This window comes from Manis pentadactyla, chromosome 1 (assembly GCF_030020395.1).
Source record: "Manis pentadactyla isolate mManPen7 chromosome 1, mManPen7.hap1, whole genome shotgun sequence".
Classification (NCBI taxonomy): Eukaryota; Metazoa; Chordata; class Mammalia; order Pholidota; family Manidae; genus Manis; species Manis pentadactyla.
Genome location: NC_080019.1, coordinates 45,901,077 through 45,922,058, shown reverse-complemented (window position 1 = coordinate 45,922,058; position 20,982 = coordinate 45,901,077). Strand labels below are relative to the sequence as shown.

The window sequence follows — 20,982 nt, the reverse complement described above, 5'->3', positions numbered from 1 at the left end:
AGAATAAGAAGGGAGAGAAATAAAGAAGCATCAGACTGTGTTTGTAACAGTATAATAAGTGAGTTAAGTTAGATGGTTAGATAGTAAAGATACCCTTAAACCTTTGCTAACCATGAATATAAAGCCGGCGATGGCAGTAAGTACATATCTTTCAATAATCACCCTAAATGTAAATGGAGTGAATGTACCAATCAAAAGACACAGAGTAACAGAATGGATAAAAAAGCAAGACCCATCTATATGCTACTTACAAGAGACTCACCTCAAATCTAAAGACACGCACAGACTAAAAGTCAAGGGATGGAAAAAGATATTTCATGCAAACAATAGGGAGAAAAAAGCAGGTGTTGCAGTACTTGTATCAGACAAAATAGACTTCAAAACAAAGAAAGTAACAAGAGATAAAGAAGGACATTACATAATGATAAAGGGGTCAGTCCAATAAGAGGATATAACTATTATAAATATATATGCACCCAACACAGGAGCACCTACATATGCGAAACAAATACTAACAGAATTAAAGGAGGAAATAGAATGCAATGCATTCATTTTAAGAGACTTCAACACACAACTCACTCCAAAGGACAGATCCAGCAGACAGAAAATAAGGACACAGAGGCACTGAACAACACACTAGAAGAGATGGACCTAATAGACATCTACAGAACTCTACATCCAAAAGCAACAGGATACACACTCTTCTCAAGTGCACATGGAACATTCTCCAGAATAGACCACATACTAGGCCACAAAAAGAACCTCAGTAAATTCTGAAAGATTGAAATCCTACCAACCACTTTTCAGACCACAAAGGCATAAAACTAGAAATAAACTGTACAAAGAAAGCAAAAAGGCTCACAAACACATGGAGGCTTAACAACACACTCCTAAATAATCAATGGATCAATGACCAAATCAAAATGGAGATCTAGCAATATATGGAAACAAACGACAACAACACTAAGCCCCAACTTCTGTGGGACACAGCAAAAGCAGTCTTAAGAGGAAAGTATATAGCAATCCAAGCATATTTAAAAAAGGAAGAACAAGCCCAAATGAATGGTCTAATGTCACAATTATCGAAATTGGAAAAAGAAGAACAAATGAGGCCTAAGGTCAGCAGACGGAGGGACATAATAAAGATCAGAGAAGAAATAAATAAAATTGAGAAGAATAAAACAATAGGAAAAAAGTCAATGAAACCAAGAGCTGGTTCTTTGAGAAAATAAATAAAATAGATAAACCCCTAGCCAGACTTATTAAGAGAAAAAGAGAATCTACACACATGAACAGAATCAGAAACGAGAAAGGAAAAATCATGACAGACCCCACAGAAATACAAAGAATTGTTAGAGAATACTATGAAAATCTATATGCTAAGAAACTGGAAAACCAAGAGGAAATTGACAACTTCCTAGAAAAATACAACCTTCCAAGACTGACCCAAAAAGAAACAGAAAATCTAAACAGACCAATTACCAGCAACGAAATTGAAGCAGTAATCAAAAAACTACCAAAGAACAAAACCCCCGGGCCAGATGGATTTACCTCGGAATTTTATCAGACATACAGGGAAGACATAATACCCATTCTCCTTAAAGTTTTCCAAGAAATAGAAGAGGAGGGAATACTTCCCAACTCATTCTATGAAACCAGCATCACCCTAATACCAAAACCAGGCAAAGACACCACAAAAAAAGAAAATTACAGAACAATATCCCTAATGAACATAGGTGCAAAAATACTCAACAACATATTAGCAAACCAAATTCAAACATACATCAAGAGGATCATACACCATGACCAAGTGGGATTCATCTCAGGGATGCAAGGATGGTACAACATTCGAAAATCCATCAACATTATCCACCACATCAACAAAAAGAAGGACAAAAACCACATGATTATCTCCATAGACGCTGAAAAAGCATTCGACAAAATTCAACATCCATTCATGATAAAAACTCTCAACAAAATGGGCATAGAGGGCAAGTACCTCAACATAATAAAGGCCATATATGACAAACCCATAGCCAACATCATTGTGAACAGCAAGGAGCTGAAAGCTTTTCCTCTAAGATCAGGAACAAGACAGGGATGCCCACTCTGTCCACTAACTACTGTTATTCAACATAGTACTGGAGGTCCTAGCCATGGCAATCAGACAAAACAAAGAAATGCAAGGAATCCAGATTGGTAAAGAAGAAGTCAAACTGTCACTATTTGCAGATGACATGATATTGTACATAAAAAACCCTAAAGACTCCACTCCAAAGCCACTAGAACTAATATCGGAATTCAGCAAAGTTGCAAGACACAAAATTAACACACAGAAATCTGTTGCTTTCCTATACACTTAACAATGAACTAGCAGAAAGAGAAATCAGAAAAACAATTCCATTCACAATGGCATCAAAAAGAACAAAATACCTAGGAATAAACCTAACCAAGGAAGTAAAAGACCTATACCCTGAAAACTACAAGACACTCTTAAGAGAAATTAAAGAGGACACTAACAAATGGAAACTCATCCCATGCTTTTGGCTAGGAAGAATTAATATTGGTATATATAGCAACGAACTGGTATAGTTCAAAAATTCATATGGAACCACCAAACACCCCGAATAGCCAAAGCAATCCTGAGAAGGAAGAATAAAGTGGGGGGGATCTCACTCCACAACTTCAAGCTCTACTACAAAGCCACAGTAATCAAGACAATTTGGTACTGGCACCAAAAGGTGAAAACAACTCAAATGTCCATCAACTGAATGGCAAAATAAAACATGGTATATACCATAGAATATTATTTGGCAATAAAAAGGAATATAGTACTGATACATGCTGCAATTTGGATGAATCTTAGAAACATTAAGCAAAAAAGGCCAGTCACAAAGGATTGCATATTGTGTCATTTCATTTATATGAAATGTTGAGAACAGGCAAATTTATAAAGACAGAAAAAAGATTAATGGTTCCCTCGGGCAAGAGGGGATAGAAATTAGGAAAAGAGGAGTGACTGCTAATGCATACAAGGCTTCTTCATAGGATGATGAGAGCATTCTAAAATTGTGGGGCTGGCTGCATAACTCTGAAGATGCTAAAAGCCCCTGAACTGTACCTTTTAAATTGGTGAATTACATGGTATATCAACTATATCTCAATAAAGTTGTTACCAAAAAAAAAAAAAAAACTATGAAGCAGCTCTCTTATGAATGAGTGCTTACTAGAAAAACCAGTGATAATCGAGAAAGACGACAATTGCAAGGTTTGTAATTACAAATGTATTTTTTGCAAGATCAACTTGCACTTATTCTTCTGAGTCTCTGAAAAAGGCTGTAAAAAAAATACCATCTCTGCTCACCTTGGTCAAAGGAGAAGTCTTCTGTGGTAAATTCTGAGTCATATTCTCACCAGGACTTAATCCCACTGCAGTGCTAGTTCTTGGAGTAGGGCGAGAACTGAAAAATACACACCAATTAACACTATTCAGAGTTCAGAAACTTTATCCTGTTTACCGTTTTCTGGGGAAAAACACATCTCATGGAAAATGAAGAATATAATGTTTCTATGTGATTCCATTATATAAAAAGTTAAAACTTTGTGTTTATATGACACTTATTTCTATAGATGTTTTTAAAGTAATTTCCTACATAATTTATTTTTAAGTATGGATTCTATACTTTTATTAATGCTCTTATTTACAGTATTTTATTTTACCTATAAACCTTAAAATATTGATTTTATTATTTTTTAAATGTCTGCTGGTATAGATAGGATTAACAACAATAAACTATACAGTCTACAAAGGATAGAAAATATTTACAATTTTATATCAGAAAATGTTGAAAATGGGAAATTACCTTGAGTCTACTTAAGATAAGTAACAAGTAAATTCCAATCTGCATCTCTTTCTAACGATTCCTCCTGCACTAACACACAGCTGCCATTTTCTGTGGGTCACTCCATTCCTCCTGGGTCTGATTTTGAGTTTTTAATATTTTAAGAAATTCTTCCACTGAGATCACTAGGGTCTTATTTAATGAATTCCTTTAAATTCCCAAATATCAGATTCTCACTTCCACATAGTCATTCATTAAACACGTAGTTACTTGATTCATAAAATATGCTGAAATTACACAAGTTTTTTAAATGAATTTAAAATGCCCAAGATGTATACAGATAATATTTAATGTATTTTATATTTAAATATGGGTAAAACAAATCAGGAAATTTTAGTTGGTTGTTATAACCCCTATATCATTAAATGAAACTATGCCTCTATGAGCCTAAAACTATAGCTGAAATACTTAGTATTTACATACTAAATTTTTTTATACATTGGCCTCAATCACATTAAAGTGCCATTCTGATCTTTTTATTTCAATCAATAAGAATTGTTTAAGCCTCCATAAAAAAAAAAATGTAAAGAAAAACCCAATAATCTGTTCTTTTCTATAAGTCTTTTTATCCAATAAAGAAGCCAGACTTCTGAAATTTTAAATTTAATTCTATTTGAAGTGAAAATACAAAATGAAGATGTTTTAACCTTTATAAAGAAGAAAGAGAAGGTATTTTGCTTAAATTTTTTTTAAAAATACATAGTAAAATATATATTCCATTGGCCAGCACTTCACAGTAACTCTGGCAGCAGAGAGTGAAACTGGAATTTGGTGTTCATATCCCTGTCCTTCATCTCTACATAACATGGCTTGTCACCAGGAGACCAGAAGTTTTAAGAACTTTCATCTCCCCTGGGTTCCTCACTTTTCAGTCATTTTACATACCTCAGAAGAAACAGGGACTCATTCAACTGACCCCCAACAGTACTCTTAGGCTGCAACTCAGTTGGATTTTCTGTAGCAGGAAAGGAAAACACATCCATAAAGGAACAAAAATATCATAGCAGGGCATGATATTCTCTTTAAAGAGAAAGACAGCACAAACTCTCAGAAATAGCACCCTAAGCAACAGGACTGTGCTCAAATGGAAGCTCACCGGGCCTGAAAGAGTGACTGAGTCGCTGGCCACTCTTCTCCCCTTTTGTTTGTCTGCTCGGAGGGCTCTGCAAGATCTCCTTGGAATCTTGTGTCCCAGAACACTCCAGCACATTTCTGCTGCTCAACAGGAACAAGCCAACACAATCAAACTTACTTTTGAACCCACTAGAGTTTTCTGGGTAGAACAAGAGGTTAGAAGAGATTATATTATACACAACATTTGGCAAAGCCATGGAGTCAGAAAATATTTTTCACTAAGCAACTAGCATGAGCACTTAATACATATGCAAGGCATTGCACTAAGACATCTATAAACCATACACCTGAAAAAGAAATACCAGCAGGCAGAATGGGGAAGTAAATCAGAACTCAAAGCACCAGTGAACCAGCAGCAAGTTTCTCACTTATCTTTCCCCTTCCAGTATTGCTTGGCCTGGACTCAAAAGCACAAGTACAGAGAGGAGCCCCAAGAAAAGCCCTCCATTTCTGTTCCCAAGAAAGAAAAGGAGACCCCCTAAGGGTCAGAGCAGGAGATACCCCAGTTTGGTGCTCTTTTTTTTTTCTTTTTCCGTTTTGTCCTGCCTTAACCTCCAAGTGACCCCACAGCAGCTGGTTGGGGACGGCAGCAGCTTCTGGACAATGTCTACAATTCCAAAGGACAGGCATCTTCTTTTTTACCAAGACATATATGATCCCAAAACTTGAGGCAAAACTCTGTCGCTCTGCTCTTTTGTTCCCTTTCTTGTGGCTCTCCTACCAGCTGACCCCAAACACATCCAGCAGCACATAGAAACTATAATACACCATGACTGAGTAAGGTTTACGGTGGGAATGCAAGGCTGATTCAACATTTGAAAACCAATTTATGTAAGAGTCTATAATGAGAGTCTAAAGAACTATATGATCATACCAACTGGTACAAAAAGGCATTTGACAAAATTCAACATTCATTCAAACTGAAAAAGGGCAGCTACAAAAACCTCCAGCTAATCACACTTAATGTGGAAAGGCTGAATGCTTTCATCATAAAATCAAAAACTAAGCAAGTATGTTCACTTTCATCACTTCTGATTCAGTACCTTACTGAAAAAGTCCTAGCAAGGGCCATAAGACAAGGAAAGGAAATAAAAGGCATACAGATGAAAAAGAAGGATGACAAACTATGGTCAGAAGTGACTTGCCGACCTGACGGGCCAGGACCAGCTCCGGTTTTCCATAGCTCCCACAGACCTAACAGAACAGTGAGAACATAGCTGAAGCTCACCAAATCACAGAAACCAAAGTTTGGAGAGACCTTAAATAGAACTCAAGACTCCTCGATCCAATATCCAGAATTTGCCAAGATTAAAATTAAGTATCAGACAACCATTTACCAATGACATAGCTGAAAGGGAAAAAAAATAATCAATTATCAAGACTTTACCTCTATTCAACTACTTCTCATCTTGTTCTTTTCAATATACCATCACTGTTGTAAGTATTCTGGGCTAAGAAGATTTCATAATAAAAAGGAAGTATATTAGTCAGGATGAGCTAGGCTATGCTGCGGTAACATACAACCCACAAATCCTAGTGGCTTAGGATCTCAAGACTATGTCTCTCTCATGCACATAGCCAATGAAGGCTGCCAAGAAAGCTATGCTCATCATAGTCACTAAAGACCCAGCAACTCCATTTGGAAATTTTCTCCCCAATTCCTTCATCAGGAGGAAGAAACACAGCAAATCACATACTGGATCTTAAAGTTTCTATACCCAGAAATAACACAGTTCTGCTCACATTTTATCAATCAAAGCAAGTCATGTAACCACACCTAACTTAAAAGGGGGAAATGAGATCCTACCATGTGCTTGTGAGGTGGAAAGCCAGTTATATTTGGTGAATAAAACTAATGACTACAATACTCAGTCACTGACTGGAGAATAAGCTGATCAGAAAATGAGCAAAACCAAGAACACACAATGTCATCACTAAACTCTTTCAGCAACCTTAATTAAACAAATGCTTGATTTTCTCCTATTATGAAAGCACAGAAATTCACTGATGCTGCATTATTAGAATAGTAATGGGTATAAGTGTTTAATAACAATGCCCCACATACAAAAATAAGCTTATGCTACCTGATATTGGAATCCTTGGCGCTTGAGTCCTGATCTTTTCTAGTGAAAGCATCCTTCCAAAATGAATGTTGCAGTAGGTCTGCCCAAGTTAATCTTGATAAAACATAAATGTTAAAATTCAATTTTAATGTGATTTACCATGCAGAATTCCTGGACAGGTCCCAATTACACATATCAGATTTTACAATATAAATTCCTCTACATAAACGTACTTCTGCAATTGCTTAATACTTTACAATTTCAAGATGCTAAAGTCAGTGTATCAAATTTAAATCTATAATTCTGTGGCTCTTTATGTCCCAAGAGAGACTACTACCTCCTGTTTCACGTTATTTCATGTTCAGAACTTTACTTGTAGAATTTCATTCAGAAATAGATAAGAGTATCAACCTCATGAGTATACACAGTCACACCTCTGCTTAGGAGTCAAGATGCTATCTAGCTAGTTCACCTACATTAAAATGATCCTAGGCTGTATCTAAAGCCAGACTCACTCTCAAAGCATAAGTCCTACTACTAACAGAATATACCTCTGGGTATGCCCATCAGACTTAGCATGGCTGAGCCTGGCTGAGATTCAAAACTAAAAAGAAACAAATTTTATTTGATCAGTTTAGTTATTCAAAATTTCTGTACTGAAATCAAAGCACTTTGATCAAAATTAAAACATGAATGATAAAAAGAATTTGAAACTGCATATATTATCTGTTTTATACAAAGGGCTCTTGAAATGCACTCATGGAGAAATAAAAATTGCTGATGAAATGGAATTTCTTCTTCATCCATCAGATTGGCAACAATGTGTAAGATCAACAAAGCCATCATAGGTATTAACAGTGAGAGGGAAGAAGCTTTCTAATGTTGCTGGAAGTATAAAGCAGCACATGTTCCTAGAATACCGCAAATGTATCAGACTTTTTAATGTCCTTATCCTTTGGCCAGCAACCCCTCTCTGGAGAAATTTATCTAAATGAGACTACTCCCTAAGCGAACAACAACAAAAATACACAGAAAGATACTTACTGTAGCAGTATATATGTTATTCTAGGTCAAGAAGCACTCTAAATGTTTAAGTTAATTGTATGTACATTGTTCAGCCACTTAAAATGACTAAGCAAATAAATAACTAGGTTAAAGAGTAGTTCCACTTACACAAAAAAGTATATAATATAGGAATATAAATGTGAAAATGTGGATATACTGTCCTAAATCAAGTACATTTGTATCCTATCAAAGATGTCTGCAAGATTATTAACCAAAATAACACAAATTCTAAAAGCATTCTATTGTAAGCATAGGTTTGTACTGTAACTAACAGAAGAATCAGCGTTTCCTTCTGCAGTTTTCTATAATATTTAATGAACACAGAGAATGGATTATTTTATATGCTGCACTTAATTTATTCTTTATTTTACACCCTGAAGCAGAGATTCCCAAATACTTGCCTAAACCCCCTCCCCAGTTACCTAGTGGCAGAACAAGAAGCCAGCTGCTCCCACCTAGGGAGACCCCCTCTCCCCACCGTCCACTTGCCCATGCCACAATGACTTTCTGCTATCACTGCAACACGGGAAATCTACACTGTCTCTTTATCCTGCCACTTGATATTCATTATGACAGGATTATCATTCAAAGTCATATTAAAATATCACTCAGTTAGTAGTTCTTACATTAACTATCTTGACAGTATTACCCCAGTTCAATAGTTTAGGACAGTTTTAGCCTGAAATCTACAATGGATAAAATGGCACTTCTTGAATTTGAGTTACAAGAAAATCTGTCAAACTACTAGGCAACTATTTAATACACTGAAAGAGAAACTGACTTTAAAAATTCCTCATGATCAAGTCTACCATTTGCAACAAAATGGATGGAACTACAGGGTATTTTGCTCAGTGAAATAAGTCAAGCAGAGAAAGACAAGTACCAAATGATTTCCCTCATTTGTGGAGTATAACAACGAAGCAAAACTGAAGGAACAAAACAGCAGCAGACTCACAGAACCCAAGAAGGGACGAGCGGTTACTAAAGGGGAGGGGTGGGGGAGGGCGGGTGGGGAGGGAGGGAGAAGGGGATTGAGGGGGTCACGGGGAAGACAGTGTAGCACCCAGAAGACAAGTAGGGACCCTGTGGCGTCTTACCACACTAAGGGGCAGTGACTGCAATGGGGTATGGGGGGAACTTGATAATACGGTGAATGTAGTAACCACAGTGTTTTTCATGTGAAACCTTCAGAAGAGTGTATATCAATAATACCTTAATAAAAAAATGAAACAAAAAAATTCCTCATGATTAAAAATATCCGCAGAGAAAACACTCAACAGAAGCTAAGATTGTTTTTTAAAAAGAGTTAATCTGAACAGCTCTTTGTATATTCAGAACAGTACAATTTTAGAAGTACGTGAAGGGAAAAAAGATTCCATTATTCATTCTCCTTTAAATAATATCCTTACATACCTTTTCTGAGGATTTTTTTGAAGTAAACCACCAAGCAAACTAATAAAATCTGAAGAAGCCTTAGGAAGAGAAGAATCTACACACACATTCATTGCCAAAAAGAAAAAGAAGTGGTAAGTAAATGAATACGTACCCTGCATCAACATTTAGAGTAACAGTATTTTAAGCATATCTGTTTTTAAGAGAACACTGAATTCGTTAATAATCACTACAAGCTCCCATCGGGGTGGGGAGGCACAAAAACACACATTTTTTCCTACACCACAAAAACCATGAATCTTAAAAAGTTTTGACTAATCTCTAAACTTTCTCTTTATTGAATAACCCCAGTAAGGATCTTCTGACAAACTCATACCCTTGTCTTCAACTATTATTTCATTTTCTGAGGCATTTTTTATTTGACCAACTTTGCTTTGTAATGAATTACAATTAGAATATTTGCAGCCCCTCTTTTCTATAAAAACTTTCAAAAGGAAAATAATATCACAATATTATGATACTGTCCAATTTCATTAATCTCCAGGTGTTTCGTCTTTTTTAATTAGACAGATACAGTCTATCAATCTCTGGTTAAGAGAGGTGGCCACGAAGAACATGATCGAAGACGTCACAAAGCGCCCGGGACCAGACAAAACGGACGGCGCCGCGGGGCGCGGGGGCCACACAGACAGACTCCGAGCTCGGGCCCCAGTGGCGCCTGCCCAGACCTCGGGCACCTCCTATCCAGATTCCTCTTCCCTGCCTAAAAGTCCTTAACTTAACCAAGAAAACTACAATATTTGTTAAAAAGAGAGACAGAAGCCATCATTACAGGGAATAGGAATGACTGATTTCCATAAAAATTAAAACAAAGTTGGTGAAAGAAAAATGCGGCTTTTTGTCTTAAGAAATATGGACTATTCTCAAAGTATCAAGAACTTTGGGGTTTTTTTTTCACCTAGAATCGTTCCTGAAATATTGAAAATATTCCGTATTACTATTCCTTCCATTAATTATTTCTGAAATTTTTTTTCTTTTAAAAACATTATTTCTTGTAAACTCTTGTTTTCATTTATGTGTTAATATTCACTTTTTTGTGGTCTGCAACAAAGTATTTTATTTTTGTGACTTTTGTTTTCTTTCCTTAAAACTGTTAATGGTAAACTGTTATAGTAATCTCACTTTGTATGACTGAAGTCACAACACTTTTAAAATACCACAACTATATGTAATTTAAAAGACTTTAAAAACTTGTCAGGGTACCATTCTGATTCATCAAGATAAGTACAGAGAAATACCTGACTTGTTCTTAGTCAAACACTAAATAGACATAACTACATAGGACAGGAGTACAAATAAGTAAATGGTACACACACACAAAAGGTTGAGTTTTTCAAATCTTCAGACCTCTTTTGACACAGGAGCACAAAATAATCTGTGTTTTTAAGTGAGGGAAACTATTAGTAGTACTTTTTTCCATTTCAGTGTCTACAACAAAATGGCAAAGGGAATGCTAATACTGCTAAAAATAACAATTTGAGACTATTTATAAAATATAATTTATGAATTAATAAAAATAGGCTGTGGATAAAAGTGTACCTTTAGTCACAATAAAATGTAAATTAACCACATTTATAACTTAAAAATCCTACCTTTTGGAATAGGTGGCAAAGGATCTTCATAAAAAATCTTTTCAATTAATTCTGAAGAACTGTCTGAGAAGAATGGAGGTTTTCCTGAAATCACATGAAAACTTGCAAAATTAAACAAGTGTGCTATCACCAGTAATTCTAAACCAGTCTCAATTACAGATAAGTGAGAATTATGCAATTTACAGGAAAATATATATATAATAACTAATTATTGAATGCCTACTCATACCAGGCACATTGTCTATATATTTATTACATTTCTGAATTCAAAATTTATCATCCTAACAAATATACAAATTCACCTGTGAAACTCTACCATGATCCAAGGACACATCTGATTAATTCACAATTACAGGGTGCCTTTATAAAAATTTCTACTAACAATCAGTTTTTAATTGTTAGGCACACTTCAACATTCCAGATGGTTATCATGCAAAACACTTAAATGTCAAGAAGTCCCTAAGAAGCTGCATCTGCCTAGATCCCAAGCAACACAGCCAAAATCAGCATATATAAAAATTCAGAAAGAAACAGCTTTTTCATGTCTTACACATAAAATATCTGCAGACTACAGATTGACCCTGTCTTTGTATGTGTCCAGCTCTGATTTTACACTGACCCAAAAGGTAATCACCTGAAAACATTTCACAAAGCAGACAGCCCAAAGACCAGAGGTCACTGGCAACAGAGAAGTCAGCACCCCTCACAATTTCTGGAGCTGTGTATGTAAGAGAGCCTGAAGAGAAAGAACAAACAACTTCGTTAGGCATTTATATTGCTCCCAACACATACCTACCCATGAGAGACCTGGGGAGGTGAAAAAAATGGGAGGAAAATGTGCACATGAACAGGTCTTCATGTGTATTTCATGTTTTTTAAAGTCTTCTAGTTTTAAGGTCCCATTTTACAAGGATATGTAAGACTATAAACAGACTTTGGAAATCCATCTGAGTTAGAGGTGTGGCACGTTTATTTTTTTCAAATTAACAATTTAATTAGTCAAAGAAAAGAACTTTTTATTATAATATTTTTATTAGGATAGGTTAAGTTAAACAACATTAACAACTCAAAATTCCAACAGCTTTATGTATTACAAACTATCCAGTACAGGTAAGCCAAGGGAATCTGATCCTCAGCCACTCAAAGACCGAGGCTAACAAAGGCTCCATCTCAATGTATGCTTCCTCAGTCACCAAGACAGGGAAAGAATGTAGCAAATTGCACACTGGCTTTTAAAATTCCCACCTAGAAGTGATTTCGGTCACTTCTGCTCACACTTCATTAGCTTTGGCAGGTGGAAGATGCATGGCAGGGATGGGAACCATGTACCCAGAAGAACAGTATTTAGTGAACAGCACTAAAGTGTGCCTCATATACTCTATACACAATTTAGTATTACACAGAAATACCAAATTCTAGAGCTAGGAAGTCCCCTTGTTTACTGATGAGAGAAACTGGGGTCCAGAGAGGTACCCTATGCCCCCTAAGTCACAGCCGGACAGTTGCAGAGCACTCACCAAAACCCAGAGTCCTTGATTCTTTCCACTCTACCTAAAAGCTTCCCATCTGCCAATGAGAATATTTTTTCCATGAAATGAGTAATCACCAATCACTTGGAAAACAAAATCCCATTGAAGAAACTTTCCAGTAAATTGTATCCCCAGGACCTATTAGAACCAAATCAGCAGCCTTACATGTTCTAACATTTTGAAGTTCTATGTTACACTTTTGCCCTGCTGTCACGTTTCATACACACACTCATTTGACAAACACAGAGGGCCTATTTGCCTTCCCTTTGCCAAATACTGAGAAAGCAAAAATAAGACCCACAGGGTGCCCTACATTTAAAAGGGGCTTAATACTTGTTAAATGGGAATGTCTGTATTCACCAACTAGAAATGTAAGTTCAGTGAGTTCAGGGATATTTGCCTGTTTGTTCACATCCACATCCATATTCCCAGCACCTAGAAAATGCCTAAATTTTTGTTGAATAGTAAATAAATGCACTAATGAACAAATGAATTTTAAAGTCCTTATCTTCACAATAGGGAACAACAAACATAAAAAACAATTACACATGTTAAATGTAATGATAGACATATACAGATTATAAAAGTAATAGAAGAACCAACTGTCAGGGGACAAAGCTTTGAGACAGCTGAACCCAGAAAAGAAGAGCAGAAGGGGAGGCACATTCCCAGAAAATAGAACAGCAAGAAAAGGGTACAGCAGCAAGCAACCACTTGCCATGCACAGAAACCGGGAGGCAGGAGGCACTGCTGCAGCAGAAAGCAAGGGCAGGGGAATGCAGGTGATGAGAACTGTTAGTCTGGGCCTCAGACACCAAGACAGGATGAACCAGGTGACAATTTTATCACATGAAATACCTGGGAGAGAAAGGGAGTGAGCTCGTCAGACCACAATGCACACTGGACCCAAAGGGAAGAGAAAGGGAAAGAAGGTGGGACAGAAATATCCCAGATTGCCCTGCAGTGTAACAAAGGGTCTGCAAGGTCGCCAGCAATCCCCAAAGCAACATCAGCCACATAGGTCTCTCAGGAGTGGGCCTGCCTCAGTATTCCTACCATGCTGGGGGTGGGAGAGGACGGGGGACTTTGTCAGTTATGGTCCCTATTGTGGAAAAACCATGAAGCACATTCTCATGGCTGCCACAGGAACAGAGGGCACAGCAGGAAGCAAGACAAAACCCTCATCCTTTATGTTCTAATGAGAGGTCAGTGACATAGAGAACTAAGGATAAAGTAAAGGATTTGTTAGAGGTTCCTCACGCCTTATACAGCATTAGATCCACACAGAAAATTTTGAGCCATGGACAGAGCCATCTCTATATCAGACTTCTCCTGGTCATTATTATTTGCAACATATTATTTGACCGGCAAAATAAAAGGTCAACATTATCTCCTAAACATATGACTTAGGAGACCCACAACTTTAAGCTCTCCACATACCTTGGACTCTACTTTTCGTGTTTCTCTTCAGTACATTTTCCCCACTATCGCCTCCTTCTTCCTCTGCTGCCACCAAAGCAAAGAACTCTTCTAAATTTTCACCTTCCACTTTTGCGAAGCAAAAGTTACTGAATTTCAATGTGCCAGGCCCCTCCAGGAGTATCTATGAAAATATAAAATGTGCCCAGAAACCAATTCCATTTGCATTTTCATCAGTACCTCTTAGAATCTTATGAAAGAACTTTCAGCATTGGCTTTCTTGCTTCATCACAACTCAGAAAATTAAATGCTTACTATTTTTTCAAAAAGAAGCTAAATAAAAATAAAACCAAAATTTTAACAGAATGAAATATCCAATCATCTGTTCTCAGATGCATACAATAAGCACATCATATAACCACAGAGGGAAACTGTGGGCTTTTTGGAAAGAGAAAGAACAATGTCTATGGAACAATCTGTGCTTGCCAATCGCAGTGACAGCCAGAGGGGATTTGAACTCCCACCTGCCTGAGGTGCTTGCTGTTTATTCAGGGGGTCAAAACTAGAGTTTTGAAGTTAGAGATTTATATTTGAGTCCTAGGTCCACGAATTACAGTCTGACCTGCAGAATTTACTTAACCTTTCTAAATAATCTCAGTCTCTTCACCTGTAAAATGGGAGAAGTAATACTTAACTCTTCATAAGGTTGTAAAGATTAACTAATGTTATGTATGCAATGGGCTTTTAACAGTAACTAGCATTTGACAAGTGCTCAAGTTAGCTAATATAATTTGTGGTTAGACGTCATTCTGTCAATTGTTGAAACCATACCGGTGTTCTATCACTTTTAAATATTTTAGTCATTAAAAATATTTCTGGTTGCAAAGGGTTAGGTGGATTTTTTTAAAGCCATTCAAAGTTTACCTTTAATTTCTAGTCACAAATACTAAGGCTGTCTGTTCATCTACACAGTGACTTTTTAACGTTTTTTAGTACCAGAATTCCCTGGAGGATTCAAGAAAAGGTACTAGTCCCTCTCCCCAGTGTTTCTGATTCAAGAGGTCTGGGGCGGGGCCCTAGGACCTGGTGTTTGCAACTAGCACCAACTGATGCTGGTGAAGCAAGGCCACTCTGAGAACCACCAGCAGGAGCCAACAGGTCTCCTTCCAAGTCATGAATAGTCTCGGCCTTGAGGCTAGGAGGCCTTCATCCTGACTACTCAACTCCGCAGCCACCAACAGTACCTAAACAAAAGGTGTGGGTGTGCACCAATAAAACCTCATTTACAGAAGCAGACATCCTGCTCAACACTGCCAACCCCTGTTTTACAGAAAAAGTTCAATTTGAAATCAGCCCGAATTTCCCAGTTATAAATAGGTGATACCAGACCTCATTAAGCAGCTCCCAATCAGAGGCTGACACACCATGACAGCCTCTGTGCCAAATCCCAGCCTCTATGCTTTTGTACAGGCCTGAGCAGCTAAGAGTGGTTTTCACATTTCTAATTGGTTGAAAATTTCTAATTGGTTAAAAAACACCAAAAGAAATAAAATTTCTTGACATGTGAAAATTGTATGAAATTGACATTTCAGTGTCTATAAAGTTTAATTGAAACAAAGCCACACTCCTGCATTTGTATATTGTCTTAGATGCTTTCAGAGCTATAACCATAGTTAAGTGGTTGTAGAAATATATGAATACTTCAAATAAGTACTTCTATATTATATAGACTTTTTAAGGATTTAAGTTTATGTTCTCATACAAATAGCCTACAATAACAATGTTTAACAAGGAAATAGTCAACTTTTCATTTCCCTGTGTATACATTAACAAAAGGAGCAACTCAGACCAGTAACAAGTACAATCCCTAAGTATACATACTTATTAATAAATACTATTGATTGAGAGCATACTACCTACCAGAAAGCTTCCTAGAAACTTAACCTAAATAATAGTATGTAATTCTCACAATCACCCTTAAAATTATATCTCCATCAAAGACAAAGAAACCAAGGTGCAGAAAGAGATAAAGAGTAACTGCTCCAGGGTCACACAGTTTCTAAATGTCAGTATTAACTGCAATTCCAAAGCTAAGCAGGTTTCATGACTCTACTACACTGAAGCACATTTGGTTTTGGATCACTAGTGTTACCAAAAAAGATGACACTTGATCACCTTATCAGGAATCATACATACAAAGCTAAGAATGCCATTAAGCTAAAATTATGGCTCATAATCAGGTACTATAATTTAAAAGCTTAGTTTTCTTTTATAGCTCTACTGAGTTCACCAATCACAATATATCTCAGCAACAATAATAATTACCCAAAGAACTCGGAAAGGAGGGGACACTTCACATTCTAAAAGCTACTTTAACAGGTAATTAAAATATGGTACTATATATTTCTTTTTATTTAATAAACATTAACTTAAAATTTCAAGGTATTCTGTATCAAAATTTTATCTAAAAATAAAAACACCTTTGAGAAAGCACTATAAATTATGACACAAGCAGTTAGGAAATCAAAAAACTTTCATGAGTTACCTTTTGAGGAGAAATGTCACAAAAGAGAATGCCAAGTTGATGAAGATGATGTAAACCAGTAATCAAGTCAATCCCAAATTCTCTCACAACATCTTCTGGGAGGCTTTCATCTTGAGCAATAACCATTTCCAAGGAACCACCTGCAAGTTGGTTAAAATCACCCACTTTAAGACTCTATAGCATCTTACTGTGCTGATGGACAGTGACTGCAATGGGGCATGGGAGAAGACTTGATAATATGGGTGAATGTAGTAACCACAATGTTGTTCATGTGAAACCTTCACAAGATTGTATATCAATGGTACCTTAATAAAAAATAATAATAAATTAAAATATAGTTTAATTTTGGCACAAAAATAGAAAAATAAAAAAAATCACCCACTCATTACATAGTGCCTCTGGGAGTTTCCATGCTGGGAGATATTGAGCATTAAAAAATAATCAGATTAGTACACCTGGACAGTCTGGCAGGGGGAACACATGTGAATGAACACAGAGGTTCAAGCATCCTAACAAATCTGTGTCCGTGTTCCAGAGCCAACTTCCAGAGAATAACTGCTCAATCTGAAAAAAAAGAAGCAATAAGTGAGCAGGTGGGTTGAAGGGAGAATCACTCCAGTGCTGTGATTTCCCCACTCTACATCCCTCAGGAAGTGAACTGCTGCAAAAACTGCTGGTAAATACTAACCCAAACTATGCATATTAATCACATTATGCAAAGCATAGTCACTTTTTCTGTGCAAAGGTAGCTCACATTCTGCAAAGTACTGCACAGCAAAAAAGATGATGCCTTTCTTTAACAGAGTATCACGCCTAGTGTGCACCAGTGATGAAATAAAAGGTCAAAGCAAACACATGCAAATTCCACTTCCATACCCTTCCAAGTTCGTGGTAACATCTCTACTGCCTAAATGCCAGAAACAAACTTTTTTTTTTAAAGGATCAAGATTGCAACAGGAGCCAAGTTCCAAGAAAGTTAAGTCTTACTAGCATGTGAAAGTTCAAATAGAATTACTGTGCTGAAGATAATAGTTCTTTGGAGTTTTGTTTATTTTGTTTTGGTGGGTGAAGAATCACTCTAACCATAGACAAAATTAGAGTTAGGCTCTTAAAATGGTCAGGGGTAAGAAGTAACAGCTGAAGCAAAAAGTAATACAGGGAAAATCCATTAATCACCTCAACAGTGTGTACATCATGAAAGTAATTAAATCACAGTTCCTTCCTATTGATTCAGAAAAATAAGATGCAAGTAAGTTATTATTCCAAATAAGCTCTTTCATGATACAATTTTATAAATTGTAAGTGCCAAAAGGTAAGACTCATAAAGCTAGAATAACAATACATCTTGATATTTAATGATCTTTTATTATTACTCTATGTGTAAATACAAGTACAGAATAGTGCTACTTACACATTTTTTCCCTGAAGACACTGAAACTAAAAGGCCAGATAGTATCTGCGTATTTAGTTGCCTTTCTCCCTGTATATGGTCCTAGAAGGTTGTATCAAGGAAGAGCTGTAACATATGTCATCTCTAATTACCGTTATAGGAGCTGGTATTTGTTGGGTCATCTGTGTACTTTTCCACATTACTGAAGTTTTATAAAGAGCAAGTATCCTTTTCATAAACATAAAAAGTTTATAAACTAATTAGTTAACTAACAACTAGTTGACCCAAAGTACTTCATTTTTACTGAATGGGAAAACTTGCTTGATGAACTAATCACTAAAAATACTTCTACATTTTTATGTAGGTGATTTAGTAATATTTGATACCAAAGTTAACCTCAAATTGAATTTTACACGTCTTCCTCTTAACAAACATATTTGTTCTGCTCCCTTCCCTAAATTCCATCGAGCAAAGATGTTCAAGTTAACAGTCAATAGTATCAACCCTACTTGTATTTGCAAAAGAAAAAAAAAATAACAAAACCTACATCATATGTCTTCAAAACTACATTGACAGCACTTCTTATCCACTCTTACCTGTGCAGAGTTCCACTACTAGCCAGAGATGATTGCTGGTTTCATACCATTCATGAAAAGTTACAATATTCTTGTGTTTAATTTCATGGGTGAGACGGACCTAAAAGGACACAGCAATCACTCTAAAAAAACAGAGTTCTTAAAACCTTTACATCTAGTAAGAAACACCTAAATACACAATTGAAGAATGGAGGAGAAAAGACTGTTATTTTTTTTGTGGAATCCTATACAGACATTAAAAATGATGGTTATGAAGGCTGGTAACAGGAAAAAATGCTAATTTAATGTATAATCTTAAAAAAACAAGCTTGTGCAATATAGTTTTGTCCATTAGTATAACCACAACATTGCAAAAGAAATACTCATAGGTATATTCAGAAGGTATATATCAAAATAGCTGCTGTTATAAGCAGAATTACTGAATTCTTTCTACTTTTTTTCTATTTTCTATATTCATTACACACCACTTCAGTATCAAGAAAAAAGAAATAGTTTCAAAGGAAAAAAATTAGTAAGTAAAAATAATCTAAAGGCTCAATAACACAATAATAAATTGTGTATCAACTGACAAACTATTAGGCCAACATTAAAATGTTTATTTAATTTTATAACAACATGGGAAAATGATACTGTTACAAAGTTAACTGAAAAAAGCAAACAAAATACCATTAAAATATATATTTTTTTAATTCATATTAAAAAGGACTAAAGAAACAAAACCAAGACAGAACAGTGATTGCCTTCAGGTAATACAATGCTACTGTTTTTCTTCTATTCAGTTTTCTATAGTGTCCAAATTTCCTATAATGATGACATATTGCTTTTATAATACCTAAAAGAACTCCCAAAGGATTCTACAAATGTCTTTTTTAAAATATTCTTAGTGAATCTTAATATGAATTCACCTAGAGTAATAAAAAAAGTCACTACAATGAACTCACTAATCTTAAAATGTACATTTCCATTAGAACATTCTTATACTTGTGCACAAAAGCAAAAGTGAATTCAAAACTCAGTAATAAAGATGCAAAAGTGTGTCAGTTAAGATGTTCAAACGTACAGAATGACTGACACACCAATAGTGAGCCCTAAGGTAAACTATGGACTTCAGATGATTATGTATGATGTGTCAAATATCCCTTCCCTTCCAGTTTGCTGTGAATCTAAAACTACTCTAAAAAAATACTTCAAAAAAAAGTCCTGGAGATGGTGACGACTGCACAGCAATATGAATGTACTTAATATCACTGAATTGTACACTTAATAATTGTTAAGAAGGTAAACTTTATATTATGTGTGTTTCACCACAAAAAAAAAAAGTTCGAGAAAGGAAAGCTAGGAGCCTGACTGTGAAGTAGCACAGCCATCAAACCCCTGTCACTCTCACCTAACGCCCGTCCTTTGGAAAGCTACACAAAATTTCAAAGTCAATGATCTAATATAAAATATATTTTCCCTGACTTGAAGAAACTAAAAACAAAACACTTAAGTTGCTAATTACTTGGTATGTTTATTAGTCATTACTAAGGATTGGTGACAGTAAACAGAAGGTCACCCATTCCAGATGGAAAAGAAAACATGGCATTTGCTACAGTGAGGTCAATGGCTTCTAAAGTTTACACGCTACTTATTTTACCTGATCATAGATCCCTCCTTTCCTGGAGGGAGGGAAACATAATAGACTTACCCAATTGGTTATTTCAGGCCTTTTGCACTTATCAGTACAAAGAATAGCTACAAAATTTATTGTTCCCTTCCGTCGCCCTTTATAGACAACAGTCTTGCTTCCTCTGCCAATCTCCTCATACAAAATGAAGTTTTCCATCTCTAGGTTGACTTCTCACATGCAACAAAATGACAGTCTAATAGCATCTCTAGCTCCTAGAAAGTAAACAAAAATTATATTTATAAATGCAGGCTAGTTGCATGATTAATTATGCTAGGATCTTGAATATGTAAATAAATCTAGTAATTCTATAAATTCAGAAACTTCACCTTTAAGTGTTAAATACTATTGTGTTTTTTGTAGGGTGAAAAAAGCTAAAGGAAAATTTAAAAAACAATTCTCAAACCAATAATCAACTTCTCATCAACAAGTTCTTAATAGAAATAAGAAAAATGACAGCTATTTACAACATATGTAACAAAACCAGGGAATCCATGAGATTTAGCCAATGTATCTTTTTTTAAGCATCATTATGCAGTCTTATCTTGGTTTCAAGTATACAACACAATGGTTCAACAGTTACCCACATTATTTAATCCACACTCCCACTAGTGCAGTTCTATGTCAGC

At 35.9% G+C, this 20,982-nt stretch overlaps 1 protein-coding gene across 12 annotated transcripts in view; it reads right to left on the bottom strand.

Annotated features, from left to right (window-relative positions):
• The window catches only part of ULK4 (unc-51 like kinase 4), a 724,727-nt gene extending 704,033 nt beyond the window's left edge, over window positions 1-20,694 (bottom strand). For 3 of the 12 annotated variants that reach the window (XR_008996026.1, XM_057497570.1, XM_057497572.1), the window contains exons 1-12: window positions 20,375-20,693; window positions 18,688-18,787; window positions 16,702-16,841; window positions 14,178-14,340; window positions 11,843-11,944; window positions 11,209-11,292; window positions 9,578-9,653; window positions 7,121-7,213; window positions 6,186-6,230; window positions 4,999-5,117; window positions 4,788-4,857; window positions 3,365-3,461 (exon numbers count right to left, since the gene is read on the bottom strand). Coding sequence is in view for 10 of the 12 variants with exons in the window: in XM_057497570.1 (XP_057353553.1) it covers window positions 3,365-3,461; window positions 4,788-4,857; window positions 4,999-5,117; window positions 6,186-6,230; window positions 7,121-7,213; window positions 9,578-9,653; window positions 11,209-11,292; window positions 11,843-11,944; window positions 14,178-14,340; window positions 16,702-16,841; window positions 18,688-18,787; window positions 20,375-20,512 (1,227 nt within the window). In the remaining 2 variants the exon portion in view is untranslated. Of the gene's footprint in view, window positions 1-3,364; window positions 3,462-4,787; window positions 4,858-4,998; window positions 5,176-6,185; window positions 6,231-7,120; window positions 7,214-9,577; window positions 9,654-11,208; window positions 11,299-11,842; window positions 11,945-14,177; window positions 14,341-16,701; window positions 16,842-18,687; window positions 18,788-20,374 lie in introns of those variants that run through there. The other 9 variants (XM_057497568.1, XM_057497577.1, XM_057497569.1 and 6 more) reach the window with 6 other exon arrangements.
• Between the last annotated feature and the right edge of the window lie 288 nt (window positions 20,695-20,982).